The 27,024-nt window shown below is 45.3% G+C and overlaps 1 protein-coding gene across 2 annotated transcripts in view; it reads right to left on the bottom strand.

Moving 5' to 3' along the window:
* SCLT1 (sodium channel and clathrin linker 1) overlaps positions 1-27,024 on the bottom strand; it is a 558,774-nt gene that overhangs the window by 268,214 nt on the left and 263,536 nt on the right. For both annotated transcript variants that reach the window (XM_078677643.1, XM_078677642.1), the window contains exon 12: positions 676-774. In XM_078677643.1, the coding sequence (XP_078533769.1) occupies positions 676-774 (99 nt within the window). The remainder of the gene's footprint in view (positions 1-675; positions 775-27,024) is intronic.

Raw genomic sequence — 27,024 nt, 5'->3', positions numbered from 1 at the left:
TCATGTATGTATAAATGTTTTAAAGTATGTTTAGCTGGGTTTAGGTGATCACTGTGTATTGTACATGAAAGATTTCTTTTGTTTTTATTTTTTCATGTATGTATAAATTCTTCAAAGTATGTATAATCGGGGAAAATTGTTTTAATTGGATATATTGTTTCAAATGTATGTCTGTGCTTTTATGAGTTTATCCCTCGAATAAAGCTTTGAATGATGATATGTGCAGTGATGTACACTACTTACTGGAAAAAACACACACACAAGGGTTTTTGTTTCTCAGACAATGAAAACAATGAAAGGTTATATATAAAATAAACTCTCCATTTGACTAGAAGCTTTAAAACAACCAAAAGACTTCTCGGCCACAGTTGTTTGCACTGTGCAGACAATGTATTTTATTATGGCATACTTTGACGGGCCCATACTCTTTTGCCAAACTTTTGTAAAAACACATTTCTATTGAAAATCTCTTTGGATTAGGCACTTACTACAGAATACATTCTAAAGGAAGTGAAAAGCCAAAAAGGATGTGCTGAGGTTGAGACTTTACGTCTAATTTAAAGCATTTCATACTGGCAAGTATAAGTATAACAAGGCTTACTGTAACAGGCGAAATTAAAAAGGAGTAGCCAAGCAAAAGAAAAGAAGGCAGATGGGGCATAACAGGTGTCTTACCTCCTTTCTAGTTCTGACGGCAGCTTCTTGAATAATTTGAACAATTGCTTCCTTCATTTTTTCAATCTCTGCTTCTTTCTGCTTTTCTCTCAAAAGGGCCTTTAGAAATAGAGAAATCATATTTTCTCAAGATTTCAAAGATTTCTGTCTACTTACAATTATAAAAACGAATTAAATTTACAACTCAATATTACTTACAAATAAGGGGACTTTTGCATCCTGTAACACTTAAAGGCCTTACTCAGTCCAGTGATACATAGTTCATGAATGTGTCTTTATTCATTACATGAAATTGATTTAGATCAAAGGAAAGTTATGGAATGTCAAAGTATTTAAATGTGTGAATGCATTCATTCATGCAATAGATTCATGTGCCCGAGGGCTACACCTCAAAACCAACCCATCTACCTGCCTATTTCGACAGACTAGAGGATCTTTTTGGGCCCTCACTCACTAAGTCAGGATTGAAATATTAACCATCACACAGGATTTGACTTCTTCCAATGACATTGAGGAGAGGGCGAGCAAAATGGCTGAGCGGACGTGATCCGTCTCGGCTCCCGCGCCATGTTATGAATTGAGTGATTAGAGGCTTGCTGCACACGCCAGAATCACCCCAGATTGGAGATATTGACTCCTGAACTGTTGGGGAAGACGCGGGGGCTCTGCGACCACATCTCTATGATATGGTGAGACTGCTTGGAATCGCCGGGGCTGTCCGAAAGATCACAAAAATTGGCGGCCGCCTGAAAATATCACAACAGCGGTCTGCCGCGAGCTCTCCCCCACAAGACATCAACTGTTACTGGTGCCATAGACTGCGACCATACAAACCTGTTGCAGCCCATGATGTTGCAGCCTCTGATGCTGTAAGCGAACGCCACATTACGCTACAGGCACAGGGGGGAGCTCGGCGGCCGGCGCTGGAAGAGCCCCGAAGGAGCAGTGCCATCATGGCCAAGAGCATTAAAATGGTAGAGGGGGCCAAGGCAGGTAGCTGAAATGGCGGCATACCAGGAGATGTGACTCACAAGGCGCACAGACAAAACCTCGGTGCTTGCCAGCCCAACGCCTGACCTTGCCTGATCATAAGATGGCAGCCCATAGTTAAGTGAGCAGTTGAGGGAAAAGAGGCGCACAAAACGAGGAGTTTCAGATATAGCCAACACGAGAGTGCATCCCTCCTGCATGGAGACATATACCCGCTGATACGCCCCCTGGGCTATACGAACCCTTTGATGCGACTCTGCATACCTGAAGCTCTCAGCAGGGGGCATTCCCCATTCGCTTCCTGCAGCACCATGCCGCCGAGCAGGGCATGAAGGAGACTACAAAGCCTCAATGTTGCCATCCTACACGGAAGGTGCCCACTACGATATATATAGACATTCCTGCTCTGCGTCACTGCTGCCACCACACACAGCATGCAGGGTGCAGAGGAGCCTTTACTTATGCCGCCAAAGAAGACACTATCACCACCACCCAAGGTCACCAGCTTCTTCCACCCCTCGGACAAACAACAGCCACTCGATCAAGGGAAATATACGAGCGTCATGGCCCTCACCAAAGATGACTTATTATTGTCATTGCGCGATTTTAAGGCTGAACTACGCGCTAGGCTAAATCAAGACATGAAAGCCTCCATCGACCAGCTCCGGACAGATCTGACCACACACATGTCCACGCTCCAACAAGACGTCGATTCGGTAGGCATGAGAGAGATGGACCATGGAAACACAAGCTTCTGGAATGGCCTGTGCTAGGCTTTTACCTTAGAGATGGGGCAAACTCATTGCCACAGAGAGAAAACAGTCTGTTCCCCAAACTGGTGCTGTTTGTTCCCATTTAGTACTCTTTTCTTTGTCTACTTCCTTTGCTCCTATTCCCTCTCCCCTGAATCTCTTCCCTTGCCTGCTACACCGCCTAACCCCCTGTCCTTTGTGCCCTTTGACTAAGCACTCCTTCTCCCCTTGTTGGGGAAAGATTCAATATTTATACTCTGGAGTCCCAGCGACCCGCTGCGAGAGTCCACAGCACCAAGGGAGCCACTCACAGTTGAGGTATGGTACAGCACCCCTTGCCAAAGCACTCCCTCTCCCCTTTTTAGGGAAGGATCCAGTATGTAGGCCGTGGAGTCTCAGAGACCCCTCTGAGAGAGTCCACTGCATAAAGGGAACCTTTCGCAACAGAGATGGGGAAATAATACCACTTCCCCTGGGATCACAGCTTACTGGACTTTGGACGCAGCTTTAACTTGTCTACCGGTATGTGTCCCCGTCACCCTCCTCCTCCTCTTTCCATGCTGTGTCTCTCACCCTTCATGTAACTATGTTGCCAGGCTCTAACAACTGTGTAACCTTTATAACGATGTGACCTGCAACTATGGTCTGATACTCATGTAAAGCGCTCTGATATCTCCGGGTCTAGCCAGCGATATATAAAACCTTAATATAAATAAATACATAAAATAAATGAATAAATAAATAAATACTTTGAGGTCAGATCTGCATACACCCTTGTCCACATAAAATAAAAACAAGAAAATTATGGCTTTCAAAAGAAAAGCAGCATTCTTAAAAAGTGCAAAGGACTGCCATTACTACCCTTATTTATAAAATCACTTTTAGAAACAATATGTGGTGTAGGAAGTGGAAGACAAGATTAAACCATTGAGTCCTTTGCAGAAGATAGCACTCAAAATAACCAAGAGCCCGACAAAGTCCAACGATTTCCAAGACGACTCAATAGCTACCCCATAGGACAACGTTTGCAATAGGAGCAATGTTACAGCATGCAGGTGCTGTGAAAACTGAGAGGAAGAGGTTTTATTTTTAAGAGCTACTATGAAACTTTGTAATTACCAGCTTGCTAACAAAAAGAGGAGATGCTGAACCCTGTGAGGATGACAACAAAAGTGATGGGTGGAATGTTTAGATTGATCTCAGCCACTGGTAATTACTCAGGTCGCACCCAGGTCCATCCTTCCTGCCCCCTTGCCAACTCGGACAGGAACCAACCAGATGTAATTCAGCCTTAGTCGTGCTTCAAAATTAACAGTCTGGGTAGATTCCCCCTTCTACGCCATGCCATCCTCAGCTAATCTCTTGCAAAGTGTGAGTTATTGGCCCTAAATTATCTAATCACTAAACATATACAATGGGCAGGGCCATTCGCTGAACCTAATCTAGTTTCTGGAGACTTTATTTCTGATATTAAAGACCTTCAGGTTACATGGTCAGACCATTTGTCGTTGGCCTTTTTTCTAGATTATGAGTTTGGTGGCTCCAAACCTAAAGCTTCACATCCCCCAGGGACCAAACTCAAATGTAATAAATCAGAATTCCCAGAACTACGTCAGGTGCAGGATAATGCTTCGAGGTTTACTGAGGAAAATGTAGATGTGAATAATGCAAATTTTAATTCCTGGGTCACTATGGCCTTAGAAAAGGGGTTCCATTAATTGAGGTCAGGCCTCACGAGACACGGCCGGAACATTCCTTGGTGTACTTCGGAGTTGGTGACTGGTAGCACAAAGATTGGGAGGATGCCAAATAAAATACTAGGATGGCTTAAGTCTTATAAATTGCAGCTGAAATCAGCTTGCACGAAGTACTATGAAAAAAGAATTGAAGCCAGTATAAATGTGCCACGAGAGTTTTTTAGGACTGTAAAATAATTTACAAATCCAGTTAGTTCACAAATAAACATTCCACCCCCATACCGTCTATGTGAATCTTTATCATCTTTTTTTAGGACGAGTCAAACTATTTATTACTCACACAAAAATGTTATATTAATGTTACAAGGTGTTTTGCAAAGGAATGAGGAAATCATCAAGGGCCAGATGTACGACCCATGTTTGCATGCGCCAATGGGTTAGCGACCCGTTTGTGCATTCAAAAACTGTTAGGGTTATGTACAACCCCTATTTAGCGAGTCGTAATTTATTTGCGACTCGTTAAATAGGATTTGCAACTCGCAATTAGGAAGGGGTGTTCCAAGGGCGTCCCTTCCTAATTGCGATTCGCTACCCTATGTAAGAATTGTTTGCAACCGCAATTGCAGTCACAAAACACTCGCAATTTACCGCCCTCTTTAAGAGGATGGTAATGCAGTCGCAAATGGGAAGGGGTTCCCAGGGGACCCCTTCCCATTGCAAATGCAGGGGAAAATATTTTTTAGAGGCAGACAATGGTCCCAGGGACTACTACCTGCCTTAAAAAATGAAACAAAACGTTTCCTTTTTCTTTTTTTAAATGCATCCATTGCATTAAGAAAAATTGCTTTATTTAAAAGCAGTCCCAGACATGGAGGTCGGCTGAACCCAGCAGGCCACCATTCCTGGGAGGGCAGCCAATCCAAATGGGGTCGCAAATTGCAAGGGCCTCATTAATATGCATGCTATTTGCGAGCCCACTGGGAATCACAATCAGTGTCGCAGACACTGTCGTACATACTAATTTGCAACTCGCCAACTGTGAGTCGCAATTGCGATGCAATTTGTGTGTCACAAATTCCTTGGTCGCACATCTGGCCCCATATTTGTTACCTTATTTGACTCCAACAGAGTGTTAGAAATAAAATAACTAGCATGAACATTGCCGGCGCCATCTTGCCTAACAAGAGCCTCTGCATGCGCGTAAGTGGCAACCATTTTAGACATCATGGCTATTTCATACACTGCTGGTCACCTGTGTGTCACCCGGACCCCACCATCATCCCCCGCGCTCTGACTAAGCCTGAACACACGTACTAGGGTCGTAAAACCTTGTCAGCATGTCAATGCCCTGGAGTCAATTCCCGCGCCAAACCCACTTGTCCTTTCATCCTCCATGCACAGGCAAGCCCCCTTTTATAACCTCCTTCCCTGCACCTGGGCACTCAGTCCGGTCCCAGGCACTAACCGACCCCTGTGGACATTGTTTATTGCCTACACACGGCAGGGCTTGTTTCACCAACAAAGGGGCCTAACTTAATCAATAACCGAAAACCCTTAGATCTGACCGATCCCAATTGTTTTTAGATCCTGTCGGAATGTCCAGCTGCGAGATAGCGATCATCTGTTACATCTGGGTGGGGGGACGATTGCTGCTAGGTTTGTGTGGGAACTAGCTTAAGGCGAGGATTCCAAAGATGTTTTAACTATGTAATAAACTGATGTCAGGAATGTTTGACCATGCAATAAACGGACGAAAATGTGTATAAAAGGCCATGCCACAGAGATGCAGGCAGAGCACCTCCTGACGATAGCCCCGGTGTCCGATGTGATGTACTCTCCTCTAGAGCAATAAACTTGTTCTTCGCCTTCCAATTGCCAGCGCCTGCCTCGTTATTTTGATAGCTAAATATTAAGGTGAATTAGAGGTGGTTTGCACCGAGCGGCATCGAAAGTCTTGGGAGTCACGCTGCTTTTCATCAAGAGGTACTGAACTCAATGTAGTTAGTTAAGTGAGGTTCACACAAATATCCCCATCCAACTTCTGTTTTTCACAAGATTGCTTTAGCACTCAATACAACATTTAGCAATCTTAATAATTTCACCTTCCTTTCAGCACACCAAAATGGAAACAGGCCTATGTTTGACCTCTATTAACATTTCAGCCCAATCTTACTACTACTGTTTACTTAAAAAGTGGAAGACTATCTATCAACAGACATCTCAAGGAATACCTCAACCACCAACAAATTCTTGACACCACTCAGTCTGGTTTCAGATCCAACCACAGCACAGTAACTGCCCTCATCGCTGCCACAGACGACACCCGCATGACTGCGGTATTGGGAGACACGGGGGCCCATATCCTCCTGGAACTCTCTGCAGCACTCACGGTATCCCACCCCATACTTATCCAACACCTACACAACATGGGAATCCATGAGCATGCACTTTGATGGATCTGCTCCTTCCTGAAAGGAAAGACTCAGTCAATAAGTCTGGCACCACACACCTCGGATGCCCACAACCTCATCTGCAGAGTTCTGCAAGGATACTCCATGAGCCCGACTCTCTTCAATGCATGCAAGATCCCTCGACCCAGCATCATCCCCTCTCACGATATCGATGTCCTCTCCTTCGCCGATGATATACAACTCATTGTCTCCCTCAAGGATAAGAAACCCTTTCCCAGGATCAAGTTCAATGCCTGAAAGACTGAAGTCGTCCACTGGATGAAGACCAGTCTGAAGCTGAACATTACCAAAACCGAAATCATGATCTTCAAGAAGAACACTTCACCATGGGACTCCACCTGGTGGCCACTAGAACTAAGATCGACACCCATCCCCCACAACAAGAACCTCAGGATCATCAGCAAACTCTACATGACTATCCAAGTTAACGCAGTCAATGCCTCATTCTTTAAGACCCAGAAGATGCTGAGGTAGATTTTCAATAGCCTTCAAACCAGCACCTGGAACACCATCACGTACGACAACACAAAACTCACCATATGGCAGCAGACTATTCACAACTCAGCAGCCACAACCTCTTTCAACATCCCACACCTCACTCACATCACACCACACTTGAAGGAGATCCACTAACTCCCCACACACAAATGAGCATATTTCAAACTCCTCAACCACACTTTCAAGGCACCACATTACACTGTCCAGCCTACCTCAACATTCACATCTGCTTTCCTAAACCTTCCAGACGCCTTTGCTTCTCGGACTCCTTCTTACACACATTCAACACATATGGAAAACCAGATCCAGCAGTCAAGCATTCTCCTACATCGTTCCTAAAGTGCAGAACCACCTACCGCTACACATTAGAGCCTCATCCTCACTTCTTGAATTCCGCAGGAAGCTGAAGGCCTGGCTTTTCGAGTAGTCCCACTAGGTTATAATTATAGCTAGACTCACAGCTGCCAAAGCCAAGATACCCCTCTTCTGTGATAGTGCGCTCTACAAATCTGCATAACATACCAATAGTGAATTGAGTAAGTCTACGTGATTGCACTGCTAAATCCTACACAGACAAACTTCACAGATCTTCATGGGACTGGAAAAACAATACTGTAAATGAACAAAGGATGATGTTAGACCAGGGTGGAGTTGCAGCTATGGTTTTACTTGACCTCTTTGTAGCTTTTGACATGGTCTGTCACCAAATTCTAGTGGAAAGACTAGCTACAGCAGGTAGAAGCCAGGCATTAAAATGACTCATTTATTCCTTTCAGATTGCTGCCAGTCACATATGATGTCACCTTACAGCGCCACGCTATAGAGTCCCACAGGGATGGTTCTTCCCACCGTATTGAATTTGTATGCAACTTCCTTTTGTTTTTTTGTTTTTTTAATTTTATGCGAGGAATAATCACACTTCAACATATAAACAGTGGATAAGTGGACACAAAATCAAAATACTTCAAAAAACAATGCTTAACAGATATAGCCACAAAAACATAAAAATCAGATCAACCAGGTGCATTGAGAAAAATCCAAAAAAGCAATAGAACGAAACAAAGCAAATAGAGTGAGATGGGACAAGTCCTCGGAGTGGAGAACGATCGACCAAGGCTAAAGTATAGAGTATACCCTAGCTCACAGTCTCTCCAATCCATTCGGCCACGGAGCCCATATTTTTGCCCCCTTTACTCTCTTCCTATTCCTCTTAGTTTTATAAATTTCAGATTTAAGATTAAACATCACCAGAAGTCTAGCCCTCCAGGCAAAAAATGATGGAGGATCAGGGCAGATCCATTCTTTCGTGATACAAGCGCGCAAAAACGTCATTCAAATAAACAAAAAAGAGGTTGTAGATTTAGATCTTATATGCGTTTCAGCGTCTGATTTGACTCCTATCAATACCAAGAACGCCAACTCCAGCGCGGCTTCCAAAGGACCAAAGAATCGTGCAGCAGTTGCTGCAACTACGTCGATTATAGTGCAACCGAGTCCCTTGGTGCAAGCCACTAGTGGCAGACCGCAGCCCGAGCAGAATGCCCAGAAGGGAATTCATTTTTTAAGGGAATTCAGACAGCTATCGAGTTGGGAGCCACGGAGTTACGAGATTCTCAGGCCGTGGTGGCCCCGATGTTGTGGACTTCGCTGGCTCAAAGATGGTAATTGTAAAGATTTTAAAAAAAAACCCTGGCCTTAATACAAAGTCAGATCATGTACCGATCCTAGCGTCTTTAAATAGTAAAAGTAATGGCACTACTGCTGGTACATTAAAAACGGTAACAAACTGTTTGGAGACTCCCCCCCTGCTTTTCCCCCTAGTGATCATTCGAATTCAGTGTGTGAAAGTATTGGAGATCAACAATCTAATAACTCCCACGGTTTAGTCTCTTCAGATGCCGCTGCTGCGGGTGCAGCTTCTCTCCAGCCTAGAGTTGATTTTGTATCCGATAACCAGATCCCCTTAGCAGAAGTGGCTATAGAGGTGGACTCTTGCGGGTCAGGGGGGAAGTTTTATTCCATGTCAGATGTCTCTGTCGTCTCAGAGGAGGAAAGTGTGGATCTGGACTGGGTGGACGATAGAAGCTTGGCGAACTCTGCACCTCTCGAGGAAGAGGAGAACAGCATATCACTGCTAGGGGGAGAAAATACTGTGCGAAAAGCGCAAGAGGTGTCTCGTTCATGTAATCTTATGCCAGGGCAGGTAATAAGTAATGATGGGTCACCAATCTTAGACTCTTATACAACAGCTCAAGTTGGTGTGACAAATGACAGTAGAGTGGGCCCCAGTCATAACTTTGAAGTACCTGATAATGCCATTACCCTTATGACAATATACAAGGCCATCATGTCGCACCGAGAGGAGACAAAGGCGGAGAGCCTGCGTGTCCAGTGCGTAAACTACAAAACATGGTCAGACGTGTAGCAAAATCCTGCACTGAGCTGTCAGCAAGAATGGGAGAAGCTGAAGGAAGAATTTCTTCAATGGAGGATGAGATGGTGTCCCAGAAGGCTGATGTCTCCGCCCTTCAATCGATCCGTGATTACATTAATTGGAAGTTAATTGACATTGAAAACAGGTCAAGAAGAAACAATTTGCGTTTACTTGGCATCCCTGAAGGATTAGAATGGAAAGACATTCATCAGTTTGTGATGGAATTATGTACTGAAGCTTTTCCTGAGTTAATCAAATGGAAATGGGAGCTTGAGCTCCAAAGGGTGCACAGATTTCCCTTTCAGGTGCGGGGGGGGGGGGGGCTCTAGAGAGGCAGAGGCCAAACCAAGGGCAATTTTGATTTTCATGAGTAATTTTCTACTCTGGGAGCACCTATATGACCTAGCACGGCCTGACCGTAAGCGGAGAGCTAAGGGATGTGAGTTTTTTGTGACACCTGGCTACTATCAGGCCACTATAAAACTATGATGGCATCTATGCCAACTGATTTCGCCTTTGCAAGCGAAAGGAGCGCAAGCATTTTTATTAAATCCCTCCAAGATCAAGGTTATATATAAAGAAAAAACGCTATTCTTCCCTTCTGAGATAGCTGCAAAAGAATATTTGGGGACACTGTAAGGTATAATGTGCTTTCGAGATAGTAGTGAAAGCTTCCTCCCTGAAACTTTAGTCCGGTGCTTATTCAGGGAGACAGGGGGTCGGGGAGAGCGCTTATTCCTTTCTCTCCATCACCAATAGGGACTATTCAGTCCCTTTGCCTCATTTGGGTGGGTTCAAGGGAAGGTGGGAGGGGTAGGGGTGGTAGAAGGGAGGGAGGTGTGGGGGGTCTCGGGGCAAGGAACGTAAGGAACACAGTGTAGGGTGGAGGCACTTGAAAGTGGGCAAGTCATGGTCAAATAAATATACCTCAGCTACATTTTGCTTTTTGGAGTTTTTAGCGTCAGTAAGTTTCATATATATTAATATGTGGGGACATATTCATGGGGCTTCTCAGCTATGATAAAACAAGGTTTGACTAAAAATTGGTACATTTGCCATTTGCTCTTGGAATGTATGCGGACTGAATAATAGAAAAAAAGAGGAATTATGGCTCAGATTCTCAAAACAATGAGGGTAGAACTGTTATGTGTTCAAGAAACACATATTGCTTGGAACAACAGGGCCTGGCTGAAAGATTTGGGTCTGGAACTTCTGTGCTGCACACGGCAAGGATCGAATGCAAGAGGGGTTGCTAATCTTAAGAAATACGGGTGGGGTGAATGAAACCGTGTTAAGTGTGATCAATCTGGCCGGTGGGCGATTGATGAGCTGAAGATAGACGGCCTTTTTTTAACTTTATGTTCACTATACGGTCCCAATTCTGACGATCCTGATATCCTGAACGAGATCAGTATTGAATTGACCTCCTGGCAGTCTCCTGTAATCCTATGTGGGGACTTCAATTTACACATCCGAGGAGATGAAGATATACGTAGTAATATTCAGTATAAAGGGAAAAAGAACAAGGTTTTTAAGGCTACCAAGGGTCTTCTTAACGATTTTGGTGTAGTAGATGTTTGGGGGCTGAAAGATCCGGGGACCTTGGCTATACATTTTATTCCGCCCCTCACCAGAAACATGTTTGACTGGATTATTTTTTTACATCTATAGAACTATTTACTAATGCTAAGATCGACATTCAACCTAAAATAATATCAGATCATAACCCAATTACCTTGGAATTAGAAACAGAAACACTATACAGACCATCTAAAAAACCTTGGACCTTTGAGCATCAGTTGCTGGTTGATGCTGCTTATCAGGAACACATGTCTAAATGGATAGTGGAGTTTTTTTAATTCAATTGTGGATCTGCCCCAATTGGTATGGTATGGGACGCATTTAAGGCCGGAGTGCGGGGAGAGACCCTTAGTTACTCCATTAACAAACAACGTAGATTGAGGGCAGAACAGGAGGATGAGATGAACAAACTCCGGGTCTTAGAATTTAAGTTTATGCTGGCAGTCAGCACTTCTCAGGATATGATCAAATAGCGACAGACTTGGGCATTAAAAAAATGAGGTCATATCAAAGCTTCGCCACCAAGTTAGCGGCCCAAATTGCAGTACATTGCTCTGACCTGTATGATGTGGGAGAGAATGCGGGCCGTTTACTAGCGAAAAGGTTACGGCAGAAAGAGGAGGGTTGACTCAATTCAGGATGATCATGGGCAAATTCATACAGAACCCGCGAAAGTCCTGGAGATCTTTAATAACTTTTATAGTCAGCTGTACTTAAATGAAGACACCAGTGAAATAGAAGGGAAAATCGCAGGGTTTTGGGGAGATAATGAGTTTCCTAAATGAACTCCAGAACAAAAAAAAGAGCTAGAGGCCGACATCTCTTATGAGGAGCTTGAGGCAGCAATTTTATCGCTCGCGGTAGTTAAGGCGGTGGGACCAGATGGGCTCCCACTTGAATTCTTTAGAACCTTCTTGTCGGTGTTACAAGACCATTTATTGGTGATGTTCCTAAGTGCACAAAGGGGATCAGCCCCTCTATCCTGGCGGAAATCAATAATAACAGTGTTCCTAAAAAAAGATAAACCCCCCCGTTACCATCCTCTTACAGACCTGTATCATTAATCAATGCCGACAGTAAAATCTATGCCAAAATCTTAGCTGTCCGTCTTTCGAGTATTATCTCCACCCTGATTTCTGCATTCCAGCATGGGTTTATCCCCGGCCGCGATACGACTGACCATGTCCGGCGTGTAATAGCTTTGATGGACTGGGCAGAAGCTACGAAGACCTCCATTGGAATCACCCTGTTGGAGGCCGAGAAGGCATTCAACAGGGTGTCTTGGCTATATCTCTGGGAGGTTCTTCGTTTGAAGGGATTTGGACCTGGTATGCTCCAAGCAATCAAGTCTTCATATCAGCTTATCTGGTAGAGAGTCAGATCTCTTCATAATTAATCGCGGAACGCGACAAGGCTGCCCCAGCTCACCTTCATTATTATCTTTATATATTGATTTATTTTTATCTAAATTAAATCAGTCTAGTGATATCAAACCTGTGAAAGTATGTGACATGGAGTATAGAGCTCTGGCATACGCAGACGACATTGTTATTGTCACTACTGACCTTCCCTCTGCTGTTTCAACAACTGAAGACCTCACTTCACAGTTTGGGCTCTTGTCAGGCTATAAACTAAACCTAACTAAAACTTATATCTTATGTGGTGGAGGCAACCCTCCGGACGGTATTCCTACCGTCTTAGAAGCAACATACTTAGCAATTAAGCGTCGCTCACCTATTAATAAGATCCCTGAAATTAACATGAACCCAGTATTAGACAAAGCAAATTATACCTTAGAGAGATTAAACCATCTTCATTTGTCGCTGCATGGAAGGTCGAATGTGTTTAAGATGCTCGTGTTGCCCAAGTTCCTGTATTTGTTCAGAACCATTCCACTTGAATTCCCAGCCGCGTGTTTTAAAAGACTTGAGAATATCAGCTCTAGATTTCTATGGGACCACAAAAGGCACAGAAGGGCATACAAAAAGATGGTGCTCCCTAGAATCTCTGGGGTTTGGGGGACTACGCATTTTTTGTTTTATTACTGGGCAGCAGTTCTGCAATTTATTTCCCCTTTGGTTGTTGGAGAAAGGGCTAGGCCTCTCCCCTGCCATAGCCCCTCAATTTATGAATTTGGACTGGGTGAGGAGGCTAATAGCTGTTTGGTAAAATTTGTGGAACCCAGCTATTTTAAAAAAACTAAGTTCAAAATTCATAAGGCTGCCTTTGCTGTCTGGAAGCGGGTTAAGCGGAATTTAGGTTTGTCGAATGTAAACTCCTATACGCCTTTTGAAGCCGCAGGTGTACTTCCTCTTATTTTTCGAGATCATACTACTGTCAGTTGGTCGCAGAAGGGGATCAGCCGCTTAGGAGATCTCTGTGTAGATGCCCAATTTTTGTCCTTTACAGAGCTACAACTACAATATGGTTTACCAAAACATGATTTTTTTAAATATCTGCAAATATGTAGTTATCTGAATTTGTTAGGTCAGGATGCCATGTCCCAATTTAGAAAACTTCCTTTAATAGAGGAGATGGGGAAAGGGATGCCCATTGTTTTTTTTATTCTAATCTGATTAAGCTATTACCAGATGATATACAGCAATGTCAGGAAAAGTGGGCAAGGAACCTAAACACAGAGGGAATTGATCTAAACACATCTATCGTCTTGGCAAATAAAGTATTGATGACCGGTAGGATGCGTGCACAACACTACATGACTATTTATGATCTATATTATACCCCGGGTAAAATCGCTAAATGGGGTACAGGAGCTGGAACCAAATGCAATAGGTGCGGTACTTTTGCTGCAGATTCTGTGCTTATGTTCTATTCGTGCTGCAAACTGGCGGATCTGTTATCCTCAATTCAATGCTTTCTTGCAGTATTAGTGGGATCACCAGTTTGTATCACAGGGGAGATGGTATTGATATGTGTATGCGACTTCCTTAGCAAATTTAATCCGGGAGAATCATTTTTCATTCATCTGCTATGCAGATGACGCACAATTAATCTTGAATAGATGGAGTGGGTGAGGAAGCTGTTGAAGCTGGCATGACAAAAGACTGATTAAAGTTGAACTGTAATAAAGCGTAGGTTGTGATCAAAAGTTGTCCTACATCCCAGTGGGCAGCCAGTTGGTGGCTGGATTGGTAGACATACGCCTAACTGTACATTCTTCAAAAACTCTAGGTGGTGGCTTTCTTGCTTTTATTTTTTAAAAGTCCTAAGGGAGATTCTCATGTACATATCCAGAGAGTCCCATTATCCTTACAATGCCAACAATAGGTATAAGACTTTCTTACTGCATTGCAATACTTTTTTTGGAATTTCTTTATTAACATTTTCAAACATTAAATAACAATACAAGAGCATAGGATGGCGACCGCAGATTTCGCCATCGCTCATTTGCAAATATACAATACAATACATTCCAATTCCAAGGAAAGGAATCATGTCAGTGTAGGAGCGAGACAGGTAGAGAAAAGAAGGGGTTCAAACATCAGTTTAAGCAATCACACAATATGAATCAACCGTGGGAGGAGAAAGGGGCAAAGGAAGTGTCCCATGTGAATGGCCCTCACCAAAGATCAACAACGGTACAACACCTCCCTTAACAGTAAGTGACCCTCGATCGCATCCTACAGTCACAGCAGGCTATACACTCATCACCGTGCCAGCCACTACTGTAATAACAATCAGAAGGAAGCAATGGAGTGCTGAGATCCCACTGAGGATCAGGAGTGGATTGTGTCAGAGTCAGCCGACTCCTCACTGTGGTTCCCCACTATGCGATCAATCATCATGTCCCAGATGTCAAGATCTCTTTCTGCATCCGCATCAGTGCAGACCCTACGGAGTAGTATCCCTTCCGCAAAGGCCCATTCCAATAGGTTAGATTTCCATTTGTCGTGGGTTGGAGGTGCCACCCGAACCTAATGAATAGCTGTCCAGCGTCTGGCAAGTACTAGGGCTAAGAGTGCTGATTTATAGCCCATCTTGTGCCCCTCTCTAGGGAGGGGTATGAGACCCAGCAGGCAGTGTTTAATGGTGAGATCTATTTACAGCTCAGTCTAAACATTATTATTTAAAATGTACTGCTAGTAGGTGGCGGGGCTAAGATGGCATCAAGGCAGGACGCTTTCTGCATACCTCTGTCCTGGTCTCCCGCAGAAAAGGCATTGGACCCCCTGGAAGAGCAGCAATTTCCTGCAATCAAAGGTATCCCAACACTTATGAGCCCAGTACTTTAGCAGGAGGGTGAGAAAACCACATGTTGGTGAATTGTTGGTACATTTTGGTGATCGGTGTGGAGGCAAGATGGTGGCCCGCACACGGACTTGAAGATAGATTCCCTTGGTGTGGAAAGCTACGGTATGGGAATCTAGAGACCCTCCACTACTCTGCTTGCAGAGCCTGCCACCCAGGCCAAGAGTTCTGACAAGCAATAAGCAATGCTGGGGGGCATGAACTGGAGTGCCAGCACAAGTCTACAGAGAACCCAGAGGCTTATGCAGAGATGATATTCTACGGACACAGCCCATAAGTGTAAAGAGAGAGGATGGGCATGCAAGCAAATCTAACAGACGCAAACTAAACAGTAGTGGCAACCTGGCGGCTTAGTAATCAAGGCCCAGTGCTGCCCCCACCTACAGGATTCCCACTGGATGCAAAGATAAAATACTCTAAGATACACACAGGCAGGACAGAGGAGAGCAAGCACAGATCCTCGTGGGAGGCGGAGAGAGTTGGCCTGGCACAGGGTACTCAGTTTTCATGGATCTGGAACAGGGTAACCACACAAGTCTTCAGAAAATCACTTGCCCACATCGGATCCATTATGCGCCAAGGAATACAGACTGCAATGCTGTCTAGCAAGGGGGAAAAACACTAACCTGAAAGACATGCTGCCCAAATCCCACAAGCATAAGAATAACCTACCAGCATGCTCTACACCAAATTCTCCAAGCAGGAACACACAAGCAAGCCACATAACGATGCAGGCAGAGCCCCCACTTACACACTAGATCATGGAGGAAGTATTTCAGTGCCTCTCAGAAGACTTCTTGGCTCTCCACAACTATGAAAGATTGGACATCCAGTCTCTCAAACATAACACATAAAAAATAGGAGGCCCGGTCATAATGCTGGAGGAAGAAAGTGAAGCATGAGAAGAGGAGGTGGAAAGCCTGTATCTTTCTTCAAAGGATCACATGGAGGACCTACATGCCTATCTCAAGGACACTGAGAACCGCTTGCGAAGACAAACATCAGCGTCAAAGGGGCACCAATGGGAAAACATGGAGGGCTTTATTATGAGACTTTTTAAATAGGTACTCCCTAGCCTAAATGAGTGGGAGATTATATTGGACCGTACTCACCAAGCTACGTCAAACTCATCCAGACATTTTGACATGCCTTCACCACTTACGCCAGAAAGAAATCATCATGGAGACTGCTAAAAATCTAGGCCAGATTGTGTCTGAGGGCCCTAAATTGACATTCTATCAGGACTTAGCGATCATAACATTGCAAAAGCATTGCAAATTCCACTAAGTTACAGAGTTCCTAAAAAGCAAAGGTGTTAGTTACAGATGGGCTCACCCTTTCCGGTTTATATTTACCAGGGATGGAATTTTTTACCAGCTTAAGCCACTCAGGGAGATTTCCTAGATACACAGGATGGAGGATCCCCAGTACCCGTCAATACCTGCAGTAGAGACACAGCTGGCAGCAACAAGGCGATCATTAAGACCCAGTAGATGGAGGAGAGTGCAAACCTCAAGTAAACATTCAAAAACCTCAGCAGACATCGTGGCAGCAGAGAGGAAAGCAGTACTCTGCCAATGACAAGGGACCAGGGAACACCGCAATCTTGAACAGGCAAACCTGTGACAGCTCATTTCTACGAATGTAGAAATGCATGAACAGGGGCCGGAACAAGAGGAAGATGGTAATGAATGTCACGCCTAGGTTGTAAGGGACAGGGGAAGAAGGACATATGGAGGTATTGGGAGAAGGAGTAGGAACACTTATAGGGTAAGCGTATACAGATAACTGGCCTTTTGGCGGTTCTGTGTGATAGCCAGGGGTTGGACTCCAACAGTTTCAGATGAACAGTTTGTATTGGAGTGCTGAAATGTGGGAGCTGGGAGGTGAAAGGGGAGAGTCATTCTTTGTATCCAGAATCCTGATGTGGAGATTACATAGCAGGGTTGAGGGTGAAGGTCAAGCTAGTGCGGGAATTGCGACTTACACAAAGCACCAAGCACTGAGCAGATATATCAGGACTCTAGGATCTCATGGATGACAACAAGATCCTAAGCTTAAATGTTAGGGGACTGAGTGCACCAGCTAAAAGAGGGCTTGACTGTCCTTAAGAACTCTGGCTGCCAGATATGCTTACTACAGGACACCTACTTACTTAAAAAAAGAGTGGCACAGAATGTGCTCAAAATCGTTATACTACAAAAAAGAAAAGTCAAGTCCACACTAGAATGCCGCGTATCTTAAGGCTGTGTAAGAAGAAAGAGGATTTTGGGAACTTCTACTGCCTACCGTAGTGAAATAAAACGAGATAATTTAACACAGTGGTAAATGAGAAAGCGGGAATAAGACCCGAGGGGAGGGCAGCTTTGAAATAATAACAACAATTTAGATACGGACTGTGCAAGAAGGCATACGATACATAAAAAAGGTGTTAAGGGCCAATACAATCATATAAATGCGAAGAATATATGTTTGAGGAGTCCATACGTACATGAGCAGAAGAATATAAAGTGGATTAAAAGCACCTATATACACTCCATGACAGAGGAAAGTGAAACTAGAAATGACATCTGAGGGAACCTAACTATTTGTCTTGATAAAGATGGAACTATAAGCTAATCCATCGAAAAGCGTTGACGCATCTGTAGGCACAATCTAAGGATCGACATAGACTTGTAGATGCAAGATTGATGAATGTATCCCAAGCAATGCTCTGAAGTTATTGTTCCATATGATGTGCAATAGTGTATGGCAAAGTGTGCTGTCTTGTATATGTTGTTTTCTCTGTTATGCTGGTTATAACAGTATTTGTAATTTGAGTGGAATAATTCTTTTGCACTGTATTCATTGTTTTTTAATCATTTGCTTGTGATAACAATTGCGATATTTGATGTTTTTAAACCCTGAAAAATAAATTCTTAATAAAATATTTTTGACTGTACAAATTGATTGTGGAAGTTTACAATCAGTGATATGATGGATTATTGCTGCGCTTAAAAATTTACTTTTTTACTTGTCAAAAGTACCTCATATCCCTTGATAGTCACAGGGGGTCTCTCTCTCAAAATCGTTATGCCAGCAAAATCGTTTTCAGGACCCATGTAAAAAGCAAGAGTAAAGATTTTGTTGGCAACCTTCTCCGGGTAGGGTGGAGGTGGGGTAAGCAGAATTATAACGGACATCAAAGGTAGAATATAGAACTAAAGATTACAGCGTAGGGAGGGGTGTATACATTCACAGTAGCATTGATCCATGCCTCCAGTAAGTCAAGAAAAATTAGTTTAAAAAACAGGCATCACTCACTTTTACCCCCCACCCCTCCTGATATAAAGAGGTAATAATTGATGGGGACCTCAACCTGTTGAATAAAATAATGAGAAAGACAGATCTGCACACCAGATGAGTCAGGTATGGACATCATGGTTACACAGAGTGGGTCAAACGGATGTGAGACGCTCACTACATCCTACTGAAAGGGGTTAACACGCTTTATTTAGCAGCTCATGAAACATATGCTAGTCTACAGTATTCCCTCAGTAATGGGCAGATAACCATAAAAAGATAGGTGCGCTTACTCTTTGATCCTGCTCCAATCTGGGTCACACAGAAAATGCCCAAGCAGCTGAACTATTCGAGACAGTGGAATAACCTCCTTTTTGAGCGAAAGGAAAAAAAAGGATATTCAGACCACTGTTACATTGTACCTCCAGGATAACAAGAAAGGGGACAAACTTACATACCCTCTGGGACGCACTCAAAGTGACACTTTGGTTAACACTCATCTCTGTAGAAGCATCAAATAATAAAGACACAGTGGAGAAATTCCAAAACCAAGTGATAAGAGTTGGAACGAGAGCATCAGGAGGCGGGCCACAAAATAAATGTTGAACATTGCTGGCAAAATGAGCTCAATTCCAGGCTTTAGACACTGACAGAACAGAATACGCTCACCCCAGAGTGAAAAGAGGTACTATAAAGAAGTCAACAAAGCCAGGAGGCTTTTAGCATCTAAGCTACGGGCTCAGGCGGCCAAGAGTCACATTAACTCCATCTGCACAGAGACAAGAATAAATAATACAGCTTCTGGGATCAGAAAGATTTTTCATGTCTTTTAATCTACATCATATAAGGAAGAATCATCCCTGAAAGGGACATGTAGAATTTGTTAGAGAGGATTACACTCCCAGTTACGTAATCCCAGTCCAGAGCCCTGGGGAAGCCCATAACAGTAGAGGGGGTCATTATGGGTATATCAAGACTTAAAAACTGAAATGGCTGATGGCTTGCCAGCACTATTTTATAAGACGTTTTGTCAAGAACACAATTACTCAGTGTTAGAAGGTGGTTCTGACATTATGGGCCACCCGGATTTTTCGCTTTTTGAGCACCTAAGTGTTGAGCTTTTACTATGGGGGAGCCTCATAAGTTGGGACTCACCCACAGTGAACTCAGGATGAAGAGACTGCCTGGGGATTTTACTGGTGTTCCCCTGGCTTGACCAGGCCACTGCGCAGCAGCTGGAGTAAGGGACACCGGGCTGGTTACATGCAGACACAGGTGTAGGGGCTGCGAAGGGGAGATTCTGTGCGTGCCCAGTCCAGGAGCAGCTACAGAGTGAATGGTGTCGCAGGACTTATGCAGAATTGGGTGGTGACATGGAATAGGCTTTATACACCGGGAAGAAACAGGCCAGGGAAAGTCACTGTGTTTTACTGTTTTTCACTTCATTATTCTCTTTGGATATGGAGCCCATGGGATAGAGTAACTTTCATAAGGCCTAAAGATTCCAGACACGCACTAAAGTCCACTGTAACGGATGTGAGAAAGAGTATTCTGCAGAGTCCAAAGTCATATTTGTACTGCTTTTGGGTCATCCAGGACTGTCATATTTCTCTGAGCCAGCCATAACCAGACCTTGGCTGAGGGCTGACCTCAGGAGGATGGATTGATAACCTTTCTTCCACAAGCTAAGGCCCCCTCTCCATGAAGAGAAGATGGGTGGGGCTACAGGCTCATCCATCAGCAGCTATCACTGGGTGCCAAAAAGAAGTCAAGCAGGGCTGTGCTGTTGCACTCCCCGTGAAGGTGACCAAAGGGGCCCGGGATCCCATCTCCGGGCTCTGCCGAAGTCGGGGTGCGTGAAAATCTGCCCAAGGGGCCCGGACCCCATCCCCGGGCCCAGCAGAAGAGCCAAGTCGGGGAGCGCGACGAAGAGGGCACTGAGGAGGAGTGGGGCGCGCCGTCGTGCAGACCCCCTCGCGGCCGAAATAAAGCCGGGGAGCGCTGTTGCGCGCCCCATGAAAAGTGCACAGGTGGAAGGCCAGGAGCCCATCCTAGCCCCCAGCGAAGAGGACTCTGGGGCCCGAAGAGGGAGTAGGCAAGTTGGGGAGCGCTGTCGCGCTCCCCGTGAAGATAGCCCCCAGAGATTCTAAAGATGATCAGGGAACGGGACCCCATCCCCGGGCCCTGCGGAGAAGGCAGAGGCCGGGGGTGTGAAGCCGCACTCCCCCGAGGACTGAGCGGCCGGATCGTGCCTTCGTGTCTGCCCGCCGGAGAAGGCAGACCAGAACAGAACCGGCTCCTGCGGCAGCACGCAAAGGTGCTGGCCGGGCGGGGGCCGGTGGGGGCAGCCGGGTATGGACTCCCTGGGATGCCCTCCAACGAGGAAGGCGAGCGGGGGTCCCGGGTGGGACCGGGGCCCCCAAACTTAAGGAGTCTGTCGGGCCCCCGCCGGTGGCATGAGCGGCCGGGGGCGGTCTCCCCGAGGTGTAACAAACGCACCTGGGGGTCCGGGTGGGACCGGGCCCCCACGAGGCCGGCAGAAGAGGCCGCCGGCTGCATCGCGGCTCCCCACAGCGCAGTGGGGGAGCCGCTAATAAAATATGCATGAAAAGGAGCACGAAGTGCCCCAGAATGCCATTCCAGGCAGATGGAGATCTGCAGTTTTGGTGCTTGGTGGCCCCCAGAGGAGGGGGTCACCCTCATGTGTGAAAATAGGTGCAGGGGGAGCTGCAGGAGCAATGCAGCCTCCCCAGCACAAAGAAGAGAATTCCCCCCCTAAGTAACATGGAGACTTAAAAAGAATAACCCCTCAAGGGCTCAGCTAGCATATAAACTCTTCTTTGGCTGAAACCTTTGTTCTACAGCTGAAGGATGGTTGAGAAGTGCATCAAGGAGTGAAAGGCTGAGTTGAGGATGTCTGGAGAAGGGCATCTCCTGGAGGTGAAGAGGTGTAATTGCACTAGTGGTGCATTTACTAATGTTATTTCTTTTAGAGGGACTAAAGGTCACCTGTGTAATGTGAAGTGCCTGTGTAAGGTGATGTCATAAGCAAAGTGGGTTATGTTGCCAGACATTCCTGCTAGGGTGTCTGGCTGTATATGCATAATCCTGTGATTTCATCTGTGATGCCTTTAGGGGCAGTATTTGCAATGCATTCTAATGATCCACAAATGTGATGAGTACTGTCATTCTCAAGTGATGTTTAAACATGGATTCTTGCTCCTGCGCTTAGGTGAAGAACCCAGACTGCTAGCCCTTAAAGATGTAGAGGTGTATACTTCAGTAGGAAATGCTCAGTCAGGGTTGTGTGTCACCAAGGCAGGGTTACCTATTTTTAAATGCTGGTTGAGATAATGGGGTGGGTCGCCACTGGAACGGTGCCAGTGCGCAGGGCCCTCGCTCCAGGTTATGTTCAACTAACTGCATTGGAGGCAAGATGATGTGCATACATGGGAGTGGTGGTACTAGACACCCCACCCCACCTTGCGGGAGGAGTGAAGATGTTATGCAATGTCAAAAAGTAATTCCAACCGCTTATGTATACTTGTAAATTGGTGCATAGTATTGAGTAGTGTGAGTGTTTAATAAATGTACTCTTACTTTTATAAAGCAAAGTACAGACTGGATAATCAATTATTGAGTGTTATTTCTGCACACCTGCAAATGGCAATTACTAGCCCACACCACCTCCCTTGAGTAAGCCTCAGACTGCTCTGCAACACTACCCTCTGAGAGTCAGGCGCTACAATTGGGTGTTTGGTTCCCAGTGAAGGACAAATGTAATCATGTTATTTGTGCAGGCCTCACAGATGCTGCCTCGTTTTTCAACACTCAGGTGATACTTAAACAATTTTGCACATTAGTTACAAGGTGGGTTGGGCCGGCAATGGAGTTTTCCTGGTAGCAGTTGGTTCTTAGAAAGCATATGACTGGGTACACTGGTCTTTCCTCAAACTAGCAGCAATCTGCATCAGAGCAGACCTGTGTTTTATCACGTGGGTCCTAAGCAGTTACTGCAATCCCCAGGCTAGAGTCAAGATCAGTGGTTCCCTGGCACCATGCATACGGATAAGGTAAGGAACCAGGCATGCCCGCCCTCTGTTCCTGGTCCTGTCGCATTATATATGGAGGTGATAGCCATTGCCATGAGGTAGAACATCACTATTAGCAGAGTTACTATTGGACAAACTGAGAGCAAACAATGCATATATGTGGACAATGTCGTTTTGTGCCTCTCCAACCAAAAAGAGTCCCTGCCAGAAGTGGTGAGCAAGCCGAGATGCTTTGGAGAGACTTTTGGGTTTAAAATGAATGTTCAACAAGCTCAGCTACTGGGTCTGTGTCTTCCCCTGGCAAAGAGAGAATGAATACAATCACAGCTCCCACTCTAATGGAAAAATAAAAGCCTAATATATCTGGGCTGAAAATACCACAAGCCGCAGCTAAGCAGTCTAAGGAAAATTACGCTGATCTCATACAGTAAATACAATTGAACTTCAAAGACTTGCTGAGAGATGACCTTTCTTGGCTGTGTCATACCGCAGAGGCTACGATGACAGCATTATCAAGATTTTTCTTTCTAGTACAGACAATGCCGCTCCTTCCCCCTATGGGCTCGCAACACCTCATACTAAAGCTATTCAGTGATTTTATATGGGCAAGAATACTGTCATGAAAAGCTGCCAAGCAAATGTATAGATTGATAGAGGAGGGAGGTCTAGGTATCCCAAATGTCACTCATTACTACCACCGTACAAATGTGGTATATAGTAAAGTAGCCTCGGAAAGAAAGTGAGAAACCTTGTTGCTTCAAGAACCACACCACTGCTGACATGCCATCTGGACGGCTATCTGGGACCCCAAGAAACCAGACCATTGTGTCTGAATTCCTCCCTGGTCACGCATGATACAAGGAGATAGTTAAGCAAGGCCTAGTTACCATACTGTCGCCCATCCCCCTAATATCTGGGAATCTCAATTTCACACCAGCTTTAATATAAGAAGTCTCCATGGATTGACAGTGGGCTGGATGCAAGAGGCTTGGGCATATGCATGTTTTGGAGGTTATCAATCCTTTAAGCATGTTAAACTATATTATAAGTTATCACAGGAGGAAAGATATAGTTATTACTAGGAACATCATTGGTTTTGCACAGTACTATTAAGCAAGCAGGTAAGCACCGGTTACATTTGTTCAAGTATTGGCTCATAACCAACTCAAGAGACAATAGCATCCTTTCAGAAATATACATGCACTACCTAAAGGGGTAGACTCACGTAAAGTGAGAATGGCAGAAGTGATAGAAAAAAGAACTGGGAAGGACTCTGGACACTCGGAAATAAAATGCAGTACTTCAAAGAGCAAAAATCACAGCAACTAACACAGTGATTAAAGGTACATTAATAAAGTGGCATCATACCAGTATTAAACCCCAGAAACATTAAATGTATGGAATAATATTACATATAAAGACTGCTGTTGTGGCTATGAGGGGGACAGGCTCACTTTTGCACTTCCTCTGGCACAGTCCCAAACTCATTACATAATGGGAAGAAGTGCTGAACATTATTGATATAATGTACAACTGTCCACTTCTGAGATATGCAGCTTAAATAATCCTCTGGGTTTATGACAAACTCACATGCCACTTAGGGCCCAGGAGAAAGTTGATAACATCTCTCGTATGTGTGGCCAAGCAAGTGGACTTGGGAGCTTGGGGTACTGTTAGACATGTCAGCCTGAAGATGGTCTTCCCCAAAATGTTTCGCCTACTCCCATATTTTAGCTGAATTTGTTTTTGTTGGCCTTAGGACTCTGTGCACTTTACCACTGTGAACCAGTGCTAAAGTGCTAGGGCTCACTTCCTGAAACATGGCAACATTGGCTCACACCTGATTGGTCTATTAAATTGACTTATATGTCTCTAGAGATATGGTATACCATATACAAGGAGCTGGTAAATTGTTATTTTTGCTACTAGTGGGCCTGTAGCACTTATTGTGTCACTTACTTAAGTAGTCCTTTCAAACACGTCCCAGGCCAGCCATTGAAGCCTGTATGTAGTTTTAAACTGCCAATTCGACATGGCAAAATAAGCCTTTTGCCAAAATTACAACTCCTGTTTTAGTACATAAAGGTCTCCCATGAGTAAATCTTAAACAGCCCATGGGGCAGGGTGCACCCTATTTTAAAAGTTGGACATGCACATTTAAGTTTTACATGTCCTGGTAGTGAAAAACACACAAACTCAATTCACACTGCTGTGAGGCCTACATCTCAGATAGGAATGTTAAAAATTGGATTTTTGGCAGGCTAGGGCATGTGCCAAAGCCAGGCAGAAACTACCACTCTAGTCAGGATAAGGGAGTTACATTCCTAAAATAACCCCTGCTCACCCCCTTGGTAGCTTGGCAGGAGCAGTCAGGCTTATCTTAGAGGCAGTGTGTAAAGCATTTGCACATAACCAACAGTAATACAGTGTCAGCACTACAAAAGGATACCACACCAGTTTAGAAAAATATCCAATATTTTCATATACTTAAGACAAGACCAAAAACGATAAAAATCCACAATACAGTACTTAAAAATCTACAGTTATCAAAATACGCTTTAAAAACAGTTCCTTGATGTCGATAGCTCAGTCGGGGCTATCACGGCGTAGTGAACAAACAAATCCAAACAGTTCTGGCTGACCTCTGCGTCGCGGGCCAGCTACGGTGTCAGGAAGACCAGCAAACAGTACCTTGTTAAAAATGCAGGGAGTCGGCGACCACTCGTTGAGCTTCCAAAAACACGGTGTCCACAGGCATGGGTTCTGGAGGTCAGTGCAGGAGTTGTCGGGGCCCTCAAAGTCACACGTTTTGCAGGTCGATCTCCTCTCTGATGGAGTCAGGAGCGCTGGCGTCGGCAGGCGTTGTGTGCTGCAGTGCCAAGTGCAGCGGTGCGGCGCGCTGAGTCCTCAGGTCACGGTGTGAGCAGCGGCTCGGTGGCGGCATCAGATGGCGTAGTCACTGAGACCAGTCGCAGTGCGAGGTGAAGGCAGTGCTCGTCACGGTGCTGGCAGGTCTCAATGCAAGCATCGCCTTTGTCACTGCTGAAACGCTGTAGTCAGCTGACGAACGGGAGTCGATGATGCCGGCGTTGGAAGGCCAAGACTGCGGTGCGGGATGAGGGCGGTGTGTCGTGTAACTTTACGAGCGGTGCCCTCGAACCACGGTGCAAGCGGCAGCGTCGATTTTGGCGTAGAGCGACATCGTCGGGGAGGCCAAAGTGTCGTTATGAAGCAGGGCGGTGCGGAATGCGGTGCCCACAGGTCGCGGTGCGGGCAACGCGCGGCGTCGGTGAGACCAGGGTCGTAGTGAGGCATTGCAGTGGTGCTCTCTGCGGTGCCCAGTCTTCGCCTTGAAGCGAGCTGAGCAGAGTGCGGTGCCCACAGGTCGCAGTGCAAGCAGCGGCTCGGTGGGGGCGTCAGCAGGCGTCGTCGGTGAGACCAGGGTGGCGTTGCGGGGGTTCCTTCTGCGGTGCCGTCAGGACACGTAATCGGCAGCGGCGTTGTAGAAGTCGTCGAGTTACTTTTCCTCTGTTGTAGCACAAAACACACAGTCCCCAGTGCTGCGGGCAGAAGAGCTTGAATTCTTTGCTGTTCCTGAGACTTCGTGAACAAGGGGCAAGCTCTACCTCAAGCCCTTGGAGAGACTCGCAAATTAGGTTGCAGAAAGTCCAGTCCAGGCCTTTCACTGCCCACAACAGAAGCAGCCACTGCACGTCAGCCCAGCAAAGCACTCAGCAAAACGGTCGTTCCCCCTTACAGCTTCGCCGGCTCTTCTTCATGGCAGTCTTCTTGATCCAGATGAGTTCTAAAGTTATCCCCTTTGATCTCTTATGCAGAGAGTGCCTGTGCCCAGCCAGAACAAAGTTCTGCTTCTCTGGTGTGGTTTCTTGGCAGGAGGTGGAGACCGCATTGTCAGAGGCAGACCAGCCCCTTTGAGGTGCAAGGAAATCTCCTCCTCCTTCCCCCATTTCAGGCCAGGTCTATTCAGGCCTTTCCTGACCCTACCTAGAATATTTGGAGACACTCCTGCTCCCCAGCCTTCTGTCATCCAAAACCCAGACAGGCAATCCATATTCCAGCAGAGGCACAAGGGATGAATGAGCAAGAAAATACTTTCTGAAAGTGGTATTTTCTAACACAGAATGTAAAAATCACCTTCACTAAAAGATGTATCTTTAGAGTCTGAGTTCAGGCATACTACATTTTATTTCCCTACCTAGTTCCCAGGGCCAGTTATGTTTATAAGATGTTATAAACAAACTTCTCATTCTGTCCTATGGGGAACAGGTAGCCTTGCAATAGTGAAAAACAAAATGGGTTGTA

Source organism: Lissotriton helveticus, chromosome 2_1, assembly GCF_964261635.1.
Source record: "Lissotriton helveticus chromosome 2_1, aLisHel1.1, whole genome shotgun sequence".
Lineage (NCBI taxonomy): Eukaryota > Metazoa > Chordata > Amphibia > Caudata > Salamandridae > Lissotriton > Lissotriton helveticus.
Note: the sequence above shows the minus strand (reverse complement) of the source record. Positions and strands in the feature narration are given on the sequence as shown.